Source organism: Hipposideros armiger, unplaced genomic scaffold (assembly GCF_001890085.2).
Source record: "Hipposideros armiger isolate ML-2016 unplaced genomic scaffold, ASM189008v1 scaffold_1497, whole genome shotgun sequence".
Taxonomy (NCBI): domain Eukaryota; kingdom Metazoa; phylum Chordata; class Mammalia; order Chiroptera; family Hipposideridae; genus Hipposideros; species Hipposideros armiger.
This window is the reverse complement of record NW_017732847.1, coordinates 242,602-259,248: the sequence shown is the minus strand read 5'-3', so window position 1 is coordinate 259,248 and position 16,647 is coordinate 242,602. Positions and strand designations below refer to the sequence as shown.

The 16,647-nt window shown below is 38.5% G+C and overlaps 1 protein-coding gene across 1 annotated transcript in view; it reads right to left on the bottom strand.

Annotated features, from left to right (window-relative positions):
• Positions 1–3,006: 3,006 nt before the first annotated feature.
• ANKRD26 (ankyrin repeat domain 26) overlaps positions 3,007–16,647 on the bottom strand; it is a 127,351-nt gene continuing 113,710 nt past the window's right edge. Inside the window, exons 23-27 of the mRNA XM_019634084.1 lie at positions 10,159–10,449; positions 8,579–8,796; positions 6,222–6,444; positions 4,362–4,407; positions 3,007–3,229 (exon numbers count right to left, since the gene is read on the bottom strand). Of these exons, the coding sequence (XP_019489629.1) occupies positions 3,111–3,229; positions 4,362–4,407; positions 6,222–6,444; positions 8,579–8,796; positions 10,159–10,449 (897 nt within the window). The 3' untranslated portion in view covers positions 3,007–3,110. The remainder of the gene's footprint in view (positions 3,230–4,361; positions 4,408–6,221; positions 6,445–8,578; positions 8,797–10,158; positions 10,450–16,647) is intronic.

Sequence of the window (16,647 nt, the reverse complement as noted above, 5' to 3'; positions counted from 1 at the left end):
AGAGAGAGAGAGAGAGAGAGAGAGAGAGAGAGAGAGAGAGAGAGAGAGAGAGAGACAACAGGGAGAGCTATCGTGTGGTGCAGAAAACACACACGGGGAGGGACAGCAATGGGGTTAACAGTGGAGATGACCCAATGTGGGGTATTGGAATCCAAGTACAGTGAGGAGGGTATGCACGTGGGGACAGCGATAAGACAGCCTGGCTCCATAGAAGGAGATTGGACGGGTAACTGAAGATACTGTCCATGGGAGCCAGCGTCCTGACAGAACAGGGAGCTAACAAATAGTGAAGGCAAACCTAAAATGATCCATGTGGATTTTGATTGGAACTGGAGAATTGGTAACAATTCATGGTTTTCAATACATTTGGTAGAGAACCATAGAGCAACAGTTCTACAGAACTGTTGGTATGTAGATGGTAGTCCCAGAGTCTCTAGAACTGTAGGCTAATCACACGTCCACACACATGTCCCTGTTGTTCACTGTGGGAGCAATGACAACCAGATAGCAATATGTACACTGAGCACAACTAGTGCCCAGACCTTGGTTTCCCGATGTCACCCTCCCCTAACAGGATTCAGGGCTCCTATGAACAGTGGCTGATTAAAGGGCTGGTGCAGAAAACCTCAAGATATGCTTAGAGGATCTTGTCCAGGGAGTAAGGGAGTGCGCAAAGACTAATGGGGACAGATCAAAGGACATGAAGGGAACTTGACATGGCTCCCACTGGCCAAATCGGGGGCAATTTAAGCACCAAGACAAAAAGCTTTCCTTTCTCCCTCACGGTTTGCTTGTTTCATTTGGTTTGATGTATTTATCGATGCAGGAGGGATCATGCAGTGAGAAGAGAACAGAACCCTTTTTGGGATAACCTTGTGAAAGACATATGATCAGAATCTTATCATAATGAAACATTACAAAATTTCACATGGGAGGACATTCTATAGTAGTAGAATATACTCTTCAAAAGATTTAAGGTCATGAAAGTCAGAGAAAGACTGGGGATCTATTCCAGACTCAAGGACATGAAGAGACAGCACCATTAAATGCAATCTACGGATTTGAACAGGATCTTAGTTCTATAAAAGGAATATGAGGATTAAATCATAGAATGTATTGGGTTGTCGGAAAATTCATGATGTATTTTGTCTGTTTTACAAAGGTCATTTATTTATATAAAGAACAAAGATCAATCAATGATATATTGCCTATTTTGTTCGATAACCTTTTGCCATCTTTCAATGAGCTTCATAATTCCTCATTCATAGAAGGACCTGTCTTTATTTTTGAAAAACTGAACAAGGTGCTGATTTACAGCCTCATCAGAAATGGACATTATACCACGGAAGGAGTTTTGAGGAGCGAGAAACAAGTGGAAGTCTGATGGCGCAAGGTCGGGCAAGTATGGTGGGTGTGGCAACACAGCCCATCCAAGCTCCAATAATTTTTGATGGGTGATCAGACTTCTGTGTGGTCTCGCGTTGTTGTGATGGAACACAACTCCTTCACAATTAACAAGCTCTGGACGTTTCTGGATGATGGATTCATTCAAACTGTCCAAATGCTGACAGTACACATTCGAATTGTTTGGTTCCTTGATAGGAGCTCGAAAAACACGACACCTTTAAAATCCCACTACACTGAGAACATAACCTTCCTCTGATGAATGTCTGCTTTTGATTTCGTTTGAGGCAAATCACCACGTCGGGATCAAGACCGTTTGTGCACCACATTGTTGTAAACAATCCACTTCTCACAACAGTTATCAGTCACTTCAAAAAAAGATCATTTTCCTCATATTTAATGAGCATATTGCAGATGTTTATACGCGCCGTCAAATGAACTTCTTTGAGTTCATGAGGAACCCAAATATCAAGCTTGCTTACGTATCCCAGCTTCCTCAGGTGGTCGTGAATGCTTGAATGATGGATGTTCAATGTTTCTGCAATCTCTCGTGTCATCGTGTAATGTGGGTTTGACTCAATCAATGCCTTTATTTTGTCATCATCCACCTTGGTGGGCCTCCCTGACTGAGAAGCGTCATTGAGACCAAAATCAACAGCATGGAATTTCGTGAACCATCGTTGCAACTGATGTTCTTGTAGAGCATTGTCACCGTAAACTTTATGCAACTTTTCACAAGCTTGACACGCCTTCTTCCCTTTATGGAAGTAAAACAGTAAAATATGGCAAAAATGAGTGGTTTGGTCTTCCATCTTCAATTTGTTGTAAAATCTCCAAAACTCAACCAAATCGCTCAATTTTTTTTAGAATGAAGCTAGAATTGTCAGCTGTCAAATGACATAGCAATAACATAGATGCGAATGACTCTAGTACTTCCAAAAATGAACTAGCACCATCTGTCACAAACATGCGTCATGACTTTTCTGACAATCCAACAGTAGTGTTAGTTTTCCAATTGTGAAGATGCTAGGACAATAAGTGGAATGTACTGCCTTGTAGGAAATAAATCAGGAATGATGGCATAATGTCAGCAATTTACTATCAAATGGCTCAGGGGAAAAACATTCTTTGTGTTAAAACTTGGAACTTTTCCCTAATTTTAAGACTGCTTCCAAAAAATAAATAAGTAAAAAAACACTCAATAAATAGAAAAGGTGAAAATCCTTAGACATATCTTATTTCTCTATGAGGACAGATCTATGAATGAGTGTTTAAAATTGTATACAACAAGTTTTATGGCACTATAACCATTGTAATACATCCAAACATTGCTCAGAGGAATAGCAGCAGATATCAAAATGATGTCTGTCTAAATCTTTAGGTTCATATATGGTGATAAGAGCTGAAAGATACAAAAAAGCTATCAGTTAAAAGCACCGAAGTATTAATGCCAACTTGGTGTTTGTGTGTTGTGTAAACAGCTGGTATTTTTGCAGTCTGAGCATGTAAAACTCAATACTGCTCATTTTCATTTCATTGCAAAGTTAGTTAGATGCCAAGAAAAATAGTTTAAAATGCTATATAAATTTACATATACACATATGATACAAAAATATTTTTCTTTAATATTTTCACATGCCATATGTTTCATGGGAAACAAAGTGTTATATAAACAGCCCAGTAAATAAATTTGTACTATTTATGTTTCAGATCATATACTTTTTATTCAAAATCTGTACATATTCTTGTGACGCTTTCAAAACTAGATCATCAGTAGATACTGGAGGAAAAAGTCTACAGGATTCAGATTCAAATTCAGCAGCAGCTGGAAAGTAAAAGAAAGAATTATGTTCTTCATCTAAAATACAACTAAGTATAAGTGTTCAGAAGAATGAAAATAACCTATATAAGGCAACAGTACACAATAGGAGATTACTATGCAATATAATTTGCCCATGATTGCACTCTGAATTAACTACTATTATGGCTAAGTATCAGAGCTTCTGGTTGTCTCATTCTTCATTCATTTACTTAACAAGCATGTGCTAAGGTAGTATGACAAGCACTGAAGTTACAAGATGGATATGACACGGTCCACCCCTGAACAATCATCTACTATAAAGTGAAAGAACAGGTGACAATTTCCATTCAGAGTCACATATACCATACAAATACAAAACAGGACATGATTGGCACACACAGAAGGGACATCCCAGTTTTGTGTCAATATTGTTGGCTCTTTGGTGGAGGTGTTATAGAAGTTGATATCTGAATGACAAGGACAAAGGATGCCAGATAGAGGGAAGAAGCGGATGCAAAGACTACAGTGGGGGAGAACACTTGTGGAGTGAGAAGTAGTCTAGTTTAGCTACATGCTGGAGCAAGGAGGCAGACTAGGGTTAGTACCAAGACATAAGGCTGAATTATTTGGCCTGAACTAAATTGATATGAGTGTTTTTATTCCATGCAAAGGAATTTGGAGTTCCTCCTGAGGGTACATGGTAAACCAATGACAAAGTCAATGACTGGAGATTTAAATGTCACCCATCAGGTGACAGCTATATGAACTGTAATTGCCCAAGTATCCCTAGATGAGTCTGGCTATTGGGCCTCATATCACTGGCAAAAACATGACAAGTTGATGAAGCCCAGTTTTCAATGTGCAGGTGGACAGTTCCGGAGGGATGGCAGAGGAAAGGAAGGGAAGAGCCAGAAATACAAAGAGATACATGGACTTTTGAGATTTTTAAAAAGCTATACAACGCGATAAATAATTAGGAAGAAATGTATTCTTCATTATGAATGTTTTTGGTTTCACCTTTTTCATTTTCTATGCATAAGAAAATATTTAATGTAGTATCTATTATCCAACATAGAAAGGGATGCCATTTGCTATTTATAGTTTATTCCAGAAATCAATGATATCTAACTTGAATTAATACATTGTGGCGACATACCTTCTTTTAGTTCTCTAGTTATATTTTTTTCTAACTCCTGCTGCATCTGAAATAAATCAAATATTATTTATAGTATTTAAGTTAAACAGAGACATTACTGTAGGAATGATACATATCATATGAAATGTGGCCTTTAAATAATACTTTTAGAGACTAGACCTAACTTGGGGATTGTGTAAATACAAAATAAATCATATAACTAAAATAAAAAATAAATTTCTACTTATTTTAATTTTAGATACTAGAGAACATATAGATGTGATGCTATTTAGATTAATCTGATAAAAAATGCAATTGATATTGGACGAGTGAATATAAATAATTTCAGGAGGGTCATGTTTGATCTGATTGGTACAAGGAAGTTTAAAAAGTAAAGTTATACTTTACATTAATGCATTACTTTGCAATATTTAGAAAAACTGCCCTTTATAAAAGTTTAGTCATTTTTTTCTTTTTACTTTAATGGATTTTTCCTTAAAACGAGCTTTCCTTTCTTGTACTTTTAGAAAATTAAAATTTTAAGGTATGTTCTATGGTATTAATTTTTCAGCATAGAACCTTAAATACATAAAATGATGAAAGCAGTACTGTCACATCATGTGAAAATTCTACTGGCAAAAACAATAAGCAAAAATATTCTGTTATCTGTATTATGACTGAAACATTTCTCTATTCATATGGAAAGAAGGATTTTAGGAAATCTGCTTGAAGAAAGGAGAAGTATGGCCTAGAGCCAGTTTTTAAACTTAGTTTCTGATTCATGACTTTCTGTTAGAAACAACGATAACAATATATAATTCTTTAATTGTAATTTTGTTTCCTTTCTACAAATTAGAGCCAATTTTTGAAATATTCAAATAATTGCAGTTATAGTCTACTTAATTATAAATCGAGGCAGCCAGTTAGCTCAGTTGGTTACAGCGCAGTGCTTATAACACCAAGTCTAGGGGTTCAATCCCCACATGAATTGTGCCTTCCACAACTAGACTGAAACAACTACTTGACTTAGAGCTGATGGGTCCTGAAACAACGCACTGTTCTCCAATAAAAATGTCTTAAAAAAGAAAAGTGTACATTTAAAAAAAATAAAGACTCCCTAGCATTGTCACCGTAGTCATCAATTACTTAAGTGATGTCAAGATATATAGACATACGTGAACTTCATTTTAAAAATTCAAATATTTGCTTAATTTAACTATTTAGAAAACATACAATTTCTCAGCAAGACATATTATAAAAATTGAAATAAAATTACTGTAAGTAAAATGGCAAATAAGAAAGTACTCTCAAGTAAGACAATGACAATTTTTAACTTAAAGACAGAAATTAATCTTTTTAGTGTTACAAGTTTACTTAATTCATAAACAGGATTTATCTCAGTTTCATTTAAATAATAAACATCCATATATAGTTAAGTGTTTGGATGTTAATCATTCACTTATGCTTAGGGGTAGAAAAACTGGAGTGCAGCAAAATTTTTGAATTGTTATGAGCCATTGCCAAATTAAAACCAATTAGAAAATATACCAAAACATCTCCAAGTATACCATTGGTTATTAGGCAATAATATTTAATTTCTAAAATTGAATTTAAAGACAGTTTTTCAAGAGATTTAAAATGTGTCAGTTTAGTTACATTTATTGAACACAGTTAATGATAGGTATCCCTTAAAACATGAGAGATGCAGGGACTTAAAAAAAAGATTGTAAAATTTCTGTCTCCTTTGTATATTAGCACATACAATTATGACTTTTACTTTGTATGCATTAGTCAATGAAACAACTCAGAATTTCACCAAATAAAAAATGAGAATTATATAAGAAATGTGAAACCCAAGGGAAAAAAAATAATATGACTAACCTTGGTCAAGTAAGACTCCATGCTATCATTTGAAGTCCGTGGAGCTGAGGTAGGCATCACCAAGTTTTCTCTTCGAGCAGGATTTCTACTGAGGAGTAACTTATTAAGACTTCCAACACAAGGCACGTCCAGGACTGGCCTCGTAAGAGCATTGCTGAGTAAAGTGTTCTGCCGTTCCTTCACGAGAAGCTGGGTACTGATTTCTGCTAACTTGTCATTAGTCCTATGAAGATTGTAAGAAACAAATGCTTAGTATTTTATTTTTCCTTAATGACTTGCATTTTTCAAAGTTGCCATAATGTAAATGGAATTTCCCATTAAACAGGATTTTAACACTGAAAATGTGTTGGGCACACCTACCATGTACAAGGAGAGGTAAAATTGTTCTAAAGAAGTACATACAGGGCCAGCCGAGAGGCGCGTTGGTTAAGAGTTAGTTTGGGACACCAGCTCTGAGCTGCAGGGCCCCAGTTTGGATCCCACATGAGGGCCAGTGACACTGCACCCTCAACAGCTAAGATGGTGAACAACAGCTCGACCTGGAGCTGGGCTGCCGTGAGTTGCCAGCAATGGCGTAGGCTGCAGCCCCTGCTGCAGTGGGCTGCCATAAGCTATCATGTGTGGCCGGCAGCCAGCATGAGAGGCCGGCAGCTGGTATGAGCTGCCAAGAGCCGCGGTGAGCAGCCGTCCAGAGGCCGGCAAATGACTGCCTCACCTGGGAAGAGCACAATGATAATACCAACATGGGCCAGTGAAGCGACATCCTCCACAACTAGACTGAAGAACAAAAGGACAGCAACTTGTCTGTTCCCCTTCCCCGATTCCCCAACACTGTTCCCCTCCCCCAATTCCCCAATAAAATCTTTAAAAAAAAAAATAGAAAAGAAGATCCATTGACCTCTTAAATGCAACCCTGTTGATCCACAGTGTCTAAAAGAAGGCAGGCACTACCACTCTAGTAGGTTAGGAAGTTTCTCTTCTTAGCTCTTTGCTTTGTGGGTCCACTCTGGTTTCTTAGTCACCTAAGGTAAATGAGTGGCTTTCACATTAAGAGTGTGCGTCTCCGATGAGAGAGCCTGGGTATAAACTCAGCCTGGACGTGAAGAAGCGTAAGCTGAGAGGGGGATTCCCTCTATAGTCAGCGAGGGGGAAAATGTCACTATTAGAAACATGACACAATTAACGATGTGAAATGAGCTGTGTAATTCATGATCCTGTCCTCTGGGGACAGGTCCCTGCCCTGAAAATAGCTGAGAATAGCCAAACCCAGAGAGGTCCATATGGGCCACCTCGGGGCGCAGCCTGACCCTGCACCTGGGACTTGAAGGGAAGTCAACCACACACACACAAAAGAAGTACATACATTTCTATGGGGATTCCTAACTAACAAGTAATTCAAAGTAGGGAGGGAGAGAAAGGCCTGTCAGTGATGTGGACGGCTTAACAGGTAATACTTGCTGCCTTCTGGAATGGCTGAACTAACAAGATTCTTAAAGATGCCGTTAGATATATTTAGTAAACCAGTTTAGAGATTAAAAAAGAAAATCCCTCAAAGATATTTTCAAGGATTTGCTTTCACCGCCCTTGAACAATATACTTATTACCTTGGAGATATTAACCATTTGACACTGAGGCATAATTTAGAGCAACAACTTCCAAGGAAGAAGAAGACAGCCAGGTTAGTGATCAAAACGAACTGAAACAGCTCCAGAGGCATTTAGCTTATAACACTGTTACCAAGCTTTGGAGGAGGGATCTGCCCTTTCTGTTTTCCACAGACCACCTTATTATTTGTAGCCACTTGTCACTTATACTGCCCTTCACCCCTCTGTTAATCTTTCCCTATTTAACATGGATGCCTTTGTGTAGAGTAGAAAGACTAGAAAAAATTGTTCCTCCCAAAACCACCTGTAGTGATAACACAGATCACAATCAAGAAAATACATTTACCAAGTGCCAGAAGGTGCCAAGTATTAAACACTTTGGATTTAATGTTATCCTCAAAAAAATAGTTACACTCATTAAAAACTCTTTAGAATTCTGACAAGAAAGTTTATAATACTACAGCTGTCTAAATTATAAAGCTTCAAAACCACATAGCTTAAAGTCTAGATCAGGTTAACTCTATGAAAACTTTAAGGGGGGGAAATACAGTCATGTAAAACTAAAAATGGGGGAGATGCAAATGTCCTGGACTAACATTTTAAAGGTTAAGTTCACTTACTAACATTATTTTCCAAACTTATACTGTTTAGTTAGCTTTCACTTCCTACTAATCTCATGAACCTGGCTCGATACAAATTATATCAGAGGCAAATTAATGACTAAATTTATTTTCTGATTCTGTTTTGACTTACTTGTTTAGTTTATTTGCCAATGACTTTGTAACTTTTAATTCCTCCAGGTAGGCTTGCTTATATTTTTCCAATTCTATTTTATTAGAATCTTCTTGAGTAGTTTTCATTTTGGAGAGTTCAGATTCCAGATCTTTAATTCTGAGTTCCATTTGACTTCTCATTGAAGCATAATTGTTCTCTCTTAACTGCTCTAAGTTTTCTTGAGATGCTGCTTGTGCCTAAAGCAAATAAAAATGATACATTTTAAAAATAATCACAGGGCCGGCAGAGTGGCGCATTGGTTAAGAGCTGGCTTGGGACACCAGAGGGCCCCAGTTCAGATCCCACGTATGAGGGCCAGTGACACTGCCCTCCTCAGCTAAGATGCTGAACAACAGCTCAGCCTGGAGCTGGGCTGCCGTGAGTCACCGGCGACGGCGTAGGCTGCAGCCCATGCTGCAGTGGGTTGCCATGGGTTACCGTGTGTAGCCAGCAGCCAGCGTGAGCGGCCAGCAGCCACCGTGAGCGGCTGTCCAGAAGCCGGGGACTGATCTGCCTTGCCTAGGAAGAGCGCAATGATGGTGCCAACTTGGGCCAGTGAAGCAACATCCTCCACAACTAGACTGAAGAACAAAAGGACAGCAAATTGTCTGTTCCCCTTCCCCCAATTCCCCAGCGCTGTTCCCATCCCCCAATTCCCCAATTAAAAAATAAAATAAAATAAAAAAAACAGCTTTATAAAAAATAATAATAATAATTACAACTGGAATAATTGTAGCATATTTCCTTCCTTTAGTTTTTTGTTTGGTTTTGTTTCCTTCCTTTAGTTTTGAGTCAATGATTCAAACAGCAACTTAAAATGTGAAAAAAAGCTGAAGTTTAAAATATTTATCAACGTCAACTAAATTAAATCTGAATTATGACAATAAAGTTGAATCGTTCTTCTATCAGTACTTATGTATTCTGATAATTCAAATAATAGAATCAATTTAAAAATTTAAAAATTGGACAATATAATTTACTAATCCAAGAATATGGTACACTGCAATTAAGGGAAGTGGAGGAAATACACACAATATATGTATCCAAAATGTAATTTGCAGTGAAATGAATTAAAGCATATTAACGACCAAAAATGAACCTGTAGGACCAGCCGAGTGGCGCATTGGTTAAGAGTTGGCTTGGGATGCCAGCTCTGAACAGCAGGGCCCCAGTTCGGATCCATTAGGGCCAACGATGATGCACCCTCCACAGCTAAGATGGTGAACAGCTCGACCTGGAGCTGCGCTGCCATGAGTGCTGGCAACAGTGTAGGCTGCAGTGGGGCTGCAGTGGGCTCCCGTAAGATACCATGAGTGGCCAGCAGCCGGCATGAGCTGCCAAGAGCCGCCGTGAGTGGCCGTCCAGTGACCGGCGACCGGATCTGCCTCACCCGGGAAGAGAGCAATGATAATACCAACATGGGCCAGTGAAGCAACGTCCTCCACAACTAGACTGAAGAACAAAAGGATAGCAACTTGTCTGTTCCCCTTCCCCGATTCCCCAATATGCTGTCTCCCTCCCCCAACTCCCCAATAAAATCTTTAAAAAAAAATAATAACCTGTAAAAATAGATCGACTTCTTTTAATTTTTCTACTACTTCCTGTCTTGCCCGTTCTTCAACATCCCGTTTATACAGCTCTACTTCACTGTATTCCATCATATTCATTTCCATATGACTTTTAAGGTTTAATAATTCTTGTTTCAATTCCTTCTTTTTATTCTCTAGTTTTTCACATTTCTTTTGTATTCCTTTTATAGATAATAACTCTTGTTGAAGAAATTGATTTTTTTCACCCAGATGGAGACGTTCTGCAGATGCAATTTCCAGTTTTGCTCTGAGATCATCAATCTGCATAAATAAGATAATACAGTTTGCTTATGAAGGAAGTTGACTGAGAATAGTCTAACCCAAAGCCAGTATCAACTTTGGAAATCAATTCAGTTGTCATAAAATGTCATCTGTACTGTGATAGTCTTACAATGTGGAGACTTGAATTACTCAGAATCAACACCAAGGATAAAACCACCAGGAGTCACAAAAATACACTCTTTACTGTCATCGTCTTTGCCACACTACTCCTGCACTTGATTTTATACTATTTCTTGCACGACTGCTTCCTGACTTCCTCCATAAAATGACGAGCAGTCACCTCTCAGTAGACGTCTCTTACCTCGTCCCCATCTTAGCTGTCCACAATTTGTAAAGAGGTTTTAGGAATGTCATAGTGCATTATTTAGGCCTCAGTCAATAAATGCCTTCCCAGATAAGACTGTGGAAGTAAGACTGTCATGAACACATCTTATAAAAATGAATTCGAATGCCATCAGCCTTTTACTGAACTACAAATGTTTTATGGTAATTTGAATTGCATTCCAAGATGAAATGATTCCCAGATTAAGGAGAAATCACCTCTCCCAGTGTAAAAGTTTAGTGAGATGATGCCTACACTTTTGTGAACAACAAAAATGCCTGAATTCAACAGTGCTATCTTGTAATCCTTTGCTACTTTCCACAAAATAAGAACATATGAAATAACACAACAAGTTTGCTGTAATTTCAATGATACTGAGTTCGGTAGAACTACTTTGCTATAGATACAATGCTTGTTTGGTAAGACAAGGTGAGTGGATATGGTATTTTTAAAACAGGTCTGCAAATTCTTTGACACTTCTCCCATGAAATTCCCTCCCCTTAATTATGTCCTTAGTAACTGGTGTCTAGTGAATGGAATATAGCGGGACTGCTGTGTGACTTCTGTGTCTGGGGAAGATAATGAGATACAGCTTCCCTCTGACTTTCCCTCTAGGGAAGCTCACCCTGAGAACCCAGACAACGTGATGTGAAGAATGAAACCCGGGCCACACAGTCAGTCCTCTGACTTTCAACAGAGACTGTCCCCGCTAACGTGCCCCAAAAGCCCGCTTCAACTGCCAAGCATGTACATGTAAAAAGCCTTCGATGATTCTACTTCATTCACAGCTTCATCATCCCAGCTAATGCCAAGTGGAAAAGAAATGAGCTGGCCTCGCTGAGCTTTGCCCAATGCATGTTTGTAAACAAAACACATGCTGTTTTGAGTAACTAGCTTCTGAGGTGGTTTTTCGAGCAGCACTGAATAGCTGGAACAGATACTGATATTCAAAGTGGTGCGTGTCCACAAAGAAAAGAAAACTCAAACATGTAGGAGTGCCTTTCAACCAGCAGGCAGGTGGGACCTGAAAGGATGTAGAGAAGAGTGAGAATGGAAACCAGGAGGGCCTCCAAGAGACGCTTAGTGGAGGCCTGGTGGCCCCTGAAGAGGCTGACACCAAGGGCTTCTCAGCAAGTGAGGAAAATGACCCTGAAACCTGGATGAAATGGGACTGTTGTATGAAGTAACTGAAAGTAAAATCCATGAGACACATAAGCTAAAGAATGAACTATGAACTATAAAGGAAACAGGGCTTACTGGGTTCAAATATCTGTTTCCCATTTATAGCCTCTCCCACATGTCCAATTGTCAAATCACACTAAAATACAGAAATGGCTCCTGGGCAAAGATCTAATCCAGAGTGCTTCCAGGAAGACATGGTCTAAGGATGAAGACAAGACTGTGAAACGCTTTGTCAAGACCTCAAAAACAGTCTGGACGAGGCCCCGCCTCCAATTCCTTGAAGGATCTTGAGAGTGTAAGACTTTTGAAGGCATGGGCCTACAACAACTACAGGAAGCCCAAGGTGAAGAGCTCTTCTCAAAATGATTTGTGAGAGTGGGATTTCTAAATGCATGAACTCCAATAACTCACATGCAACTCAAAGTTTTTAAGAGAATTGTAGTAGCAAAAATGCTGCTTGCTAGCTTGGACTAATAAAGACCAAGACAGTACAAAATATAAGGCCTGTGGGTTTTAGACTTTTTGGGGGGAGGAATCATGCTGTGAATGAAAAAGGGGCCATATACTAAACCTGACAAGCTCAGGGAAGGCCCGCATAGCAGACCCTACGAACTCAGAGACCGCGATTAACCACATAGGCAGTCTGAACATAAAAATTCCTAACTAGAAGCAGGTTGTTGGTTAAAAAAAGGTAGCTGGTTACATTCTGGGCCTGTAGCTTCCTCGACAAATGTCAGTCTTTACCTTAAGTGGGCCTGCCTATTGTCTTTTTGCATCAAAGATAACATACATTTGGAATGTCAGAGTAATCCTTTTTTCCAGACCCCTCAGGGCACAACCCTCCACACCACAGCACCAGACTACAGAACCCTTCGCTGTTATCTTGTTCCCCCAACACCATCTCATTTGCTGTAAATGTTAACTATCCTGTACCCATCAATGTAAAAGAAGCATGTGTCTCTCCATTTTCCTTTTTATCCAATCCCAGAGATTTCCCCGCTTTGCTTTCTCCCATCCCCTTAATCTACTGCCGTACCCTTTCATGTAACCCTCCTTACGTTTCCTCCTTTGATTCTAATGTATAAAGTAAGCTGTGAAACTGCCATTTTCCAAAGCATTTTCTTAATCTGTTGAGATTTTGCTTCCTGGCAATCGTTGTCAGTTTGGCTCAAATACACTCATTAAACTTCTCTACGGGTTTGGACGTTTCTTATGTCAACAATGCTGAGACAAGAGCTGCGAGCACAGGTCATTTCTTATGAAAAGGACAGAACAGAGGTTAGAGGGTAGCACAAAGGGCCATGGAGAAGCCTTCCCATGGTTAGGACTAAGTCCTAATCAAAGAACAGGCAGCACACTTCAAGCTATATTTCAGAATAACTGTGGACTAGTGTGTCTCCCCTTTTCCATTTCTGCATGGGAGACTTTAGCAGTTTTACAGAATGTTGGGTGTTTGGGTGGGAGATAACTCGCCTCTTTGGTTCTCATGTCTTCATTTTGAAAGGAATTGTCCTCAATGGGCTTACTCCAAAAACCACAACCCAGGCACCTCATCCCCATTTGCACCAGAGTAAAGAGGGTAAAATCTGGGACTCGAGCCTGAGCCTGATGCCAGAATAATAGAAACTTGTAGGGGTATTGCACAGGGATGAGTGTATTTTCCATGTGGGAGGAAGATACAAAATTGTGACCAGTGGGTAGATGAAGCTGGTTTTTAAATGTATCCTGAAGTTTTGAAATACTAATTCCACAAAAACTATAGAATATGGGTCAACCTTAGTGACTTGCTCCTAATAAACAGAATATGGTAAAAGTGATGCTGTTTGAATTCCAAGGCTGGTTTAGAAAAGGAAACACAGCTTCTGCCTTGCTCTGTATCTCAGGCTGCTCAGCCTTGGAGCCCAGACCCTGTGTTGTGAGGAAGCTCGGGCCACCAAGACAGCCTAGGTGTTCCAGTGTCAGTGTTCCAGCTGTCTGCCCAGCCAATGGTCAGCATCAAACAGCCAGACATGTTGGTGAACAAAGTTTCAAATGATTCCAACCATCAGCCATCGAGATGCCCCAGTTGAAGTTGATGGGAACAGAGACAGACAGTCCTGGCCACACTTTTCCTAACTGTTGATTTGTGAACAAAATAAATGTTGTTTATTTAAGCCACTAAACTTGGGGGAGTTCATTAGGGAAAAACAGATAAACCCTCTGGATTAAAAAAAGTGATAAGAAACAACGCATACAGTAGAAATTATAGGAATACCTTGTTTTACTACACTTTGCTTTATTGTACTTCGCAAATACTGTATTTTTTTACAAATTGAAAGTTTGTGGCAACTGTGCATTCTGCAAGTGTACCGGTGCTGTCTTCTAACAGGCTTGGATGAAGTTTGGCATTTTTTAGCAATAAAGTATTTTTAATTAAGGTATATATATTAGGTGTTTTGTTTGTTTGTTTAGATATAATGCTATAGCACACTTAACAGACTGCAAAATTGTGTAAACATAACTTTTATACACACTGGGAAAGAAAATTCTTGTGATTCACTTTATTGTGATACTAACTTTATTGCAGTGGTCTGGAACCGAACCTGCAATATCTCCAACGTGTGACTGTAGTCTCCTTTAAAGTGGGATCTAAGAAATGCTGAGATTAATTAATGACAACAATGCTAATTTCATTATAAGGTATAAGAAGTGTTTCAAGAACTCCCTTCAATTATAATTAGGCAAGTATAATTCTTTATAATTATCCCTCATCTGAGGGGATAAGGAAGACTGGCAAGGAGACTATAATCTGAAATATAATAGTTGAAAAACTAGAAATAGTCCGTTTCATAACCCAAATCAAACCTTTTACCTGATCTCAATTACCTGAAATTCTAAAAGAGATAGGCAACTTTGAATATTTATTAACCAATCTAGTACTCAGTCTTCATTTTCTTTTCCTCAGTGAGGAAATAAAGAGCATTACGGAATTATTTTTAATCTCAGTAGTACAACAAATGTAGTGTCTTTTGGCACTACTGAAAATACAATATCTCCTTTATCTTACTTCAAGCTTGTTGGTAAGGGAAGGTAAGACCATCTCTTGTTTATGTCATACCACAATGCTTCTCCATATCACACAAATTGGCTTCAAAATTTTGAAATTCAAATTACTAATCTATTATTCATCTTTGATATATTGATTGAGTACTAAGTGATTTTAGACAGCTGTACTGTTGAAATGTTTTCTTTGGATGGGATGAAATATTTATTCCATTTACTATGTATTACACAACAAAGTAAAGCTATATATCTCTATTTAAGTAAAAGAAGTAGACACAGGGAACTGTGGTTTCTGAGAACGTAGGATCTACGCAAAGAACAAGATTGGCACGTGTGTTACACAAAAGAACCAGGTCGAAATAGGATCTACCTTGTGAATTGCAAGATAATGGACTAGACAGATTTCTAAAGAGGAAAGCAGACAGTTTAGATTCAATCTCCTCCTCCCTAGACAGTGACATCTATGGAGGACTCTATGGATTATGAGTTAAACTTAATGAAGTAAATGTCCAACTAAGTAAGCAGATCCTGTTACCAACATTTGATGGAAATGGAAGTGAAGGGAGAGGTACTGGGGTTAGAGACTAAAAGTTTGAATGAAGAAAAAAAAGAATGGACATTATCTTTGTAAGACTAATATCCCATCATGCCACGGAGTCTGTAAGGCATAAGCTGGCCACAGGCTCCTTCAAGAAGCAAAAAAATCTCCACAGAAGTGGAGTTAAAGACATTCCACTACACTGACTTTTTTTATTATATAAAACAACTGGTAATATGCAAGATGACTGGGAAAGAGTTCCCATAAAATTTGATTTGGTACTGGCATAATGACAGATATACAGGCCAATGAATTAGAATTGAACATCCAAAAATTAACCCTCATATTTATGGCCAAGTGATTTTCGACAAAGGTGCCAAACAACTCAATCAGACATGAATAGTGTTTTTAACAAATGGTACTGGGACAACTGAATATCTACATGCAAAAGAATAAAATTAAACCTCTACTTCATACCATATATAAAAATTAAATCAAAATGTAAAAGCTAAAACTATAAAACTCTCTTAAAAGTGAAAAGGCAAGCTACTGAATGGGCAAAATATTTGAAAATCCTCTATCTGGTAAGGGATTTGTATCAAGGACACATAAAAAACTCTTAAAATTCAATAAGAAAAAGACAATTTATAAATGGGCAAAGGAATTGAATAGACAGTTCTTCAATGAAGATATACAAAGGATAATAAGCATGTGAAAAGATGCTCAACATCATTAGTCATCAGAAAAATACGTCAAAACCACAAGAAGATGCAACCTGACACATACTGAGATGGCGATAATCCAAAGACAGGTAATGGCAAGTGTTGGCAAAGATATGGAGAAATTGGAACCCTCATACACTGTGGATGAAAATGGAAAATGATACAGCCACTTTGGAAAACACTCTGGAAGTTCCTCAAAAGGTGAAGATACGATCCAGCAATTTTATTCATAAGTCTATTCCCAAGATAATGAAAACATATGCTCACACAGAAACTTGGGCATGAATGTTCTTAGCAGCATCATTAAAACAACCAAAATGTGGACATGACTCAAAGGTCCATGAAACAATGAAGAGATTTTTTTTTTTTTT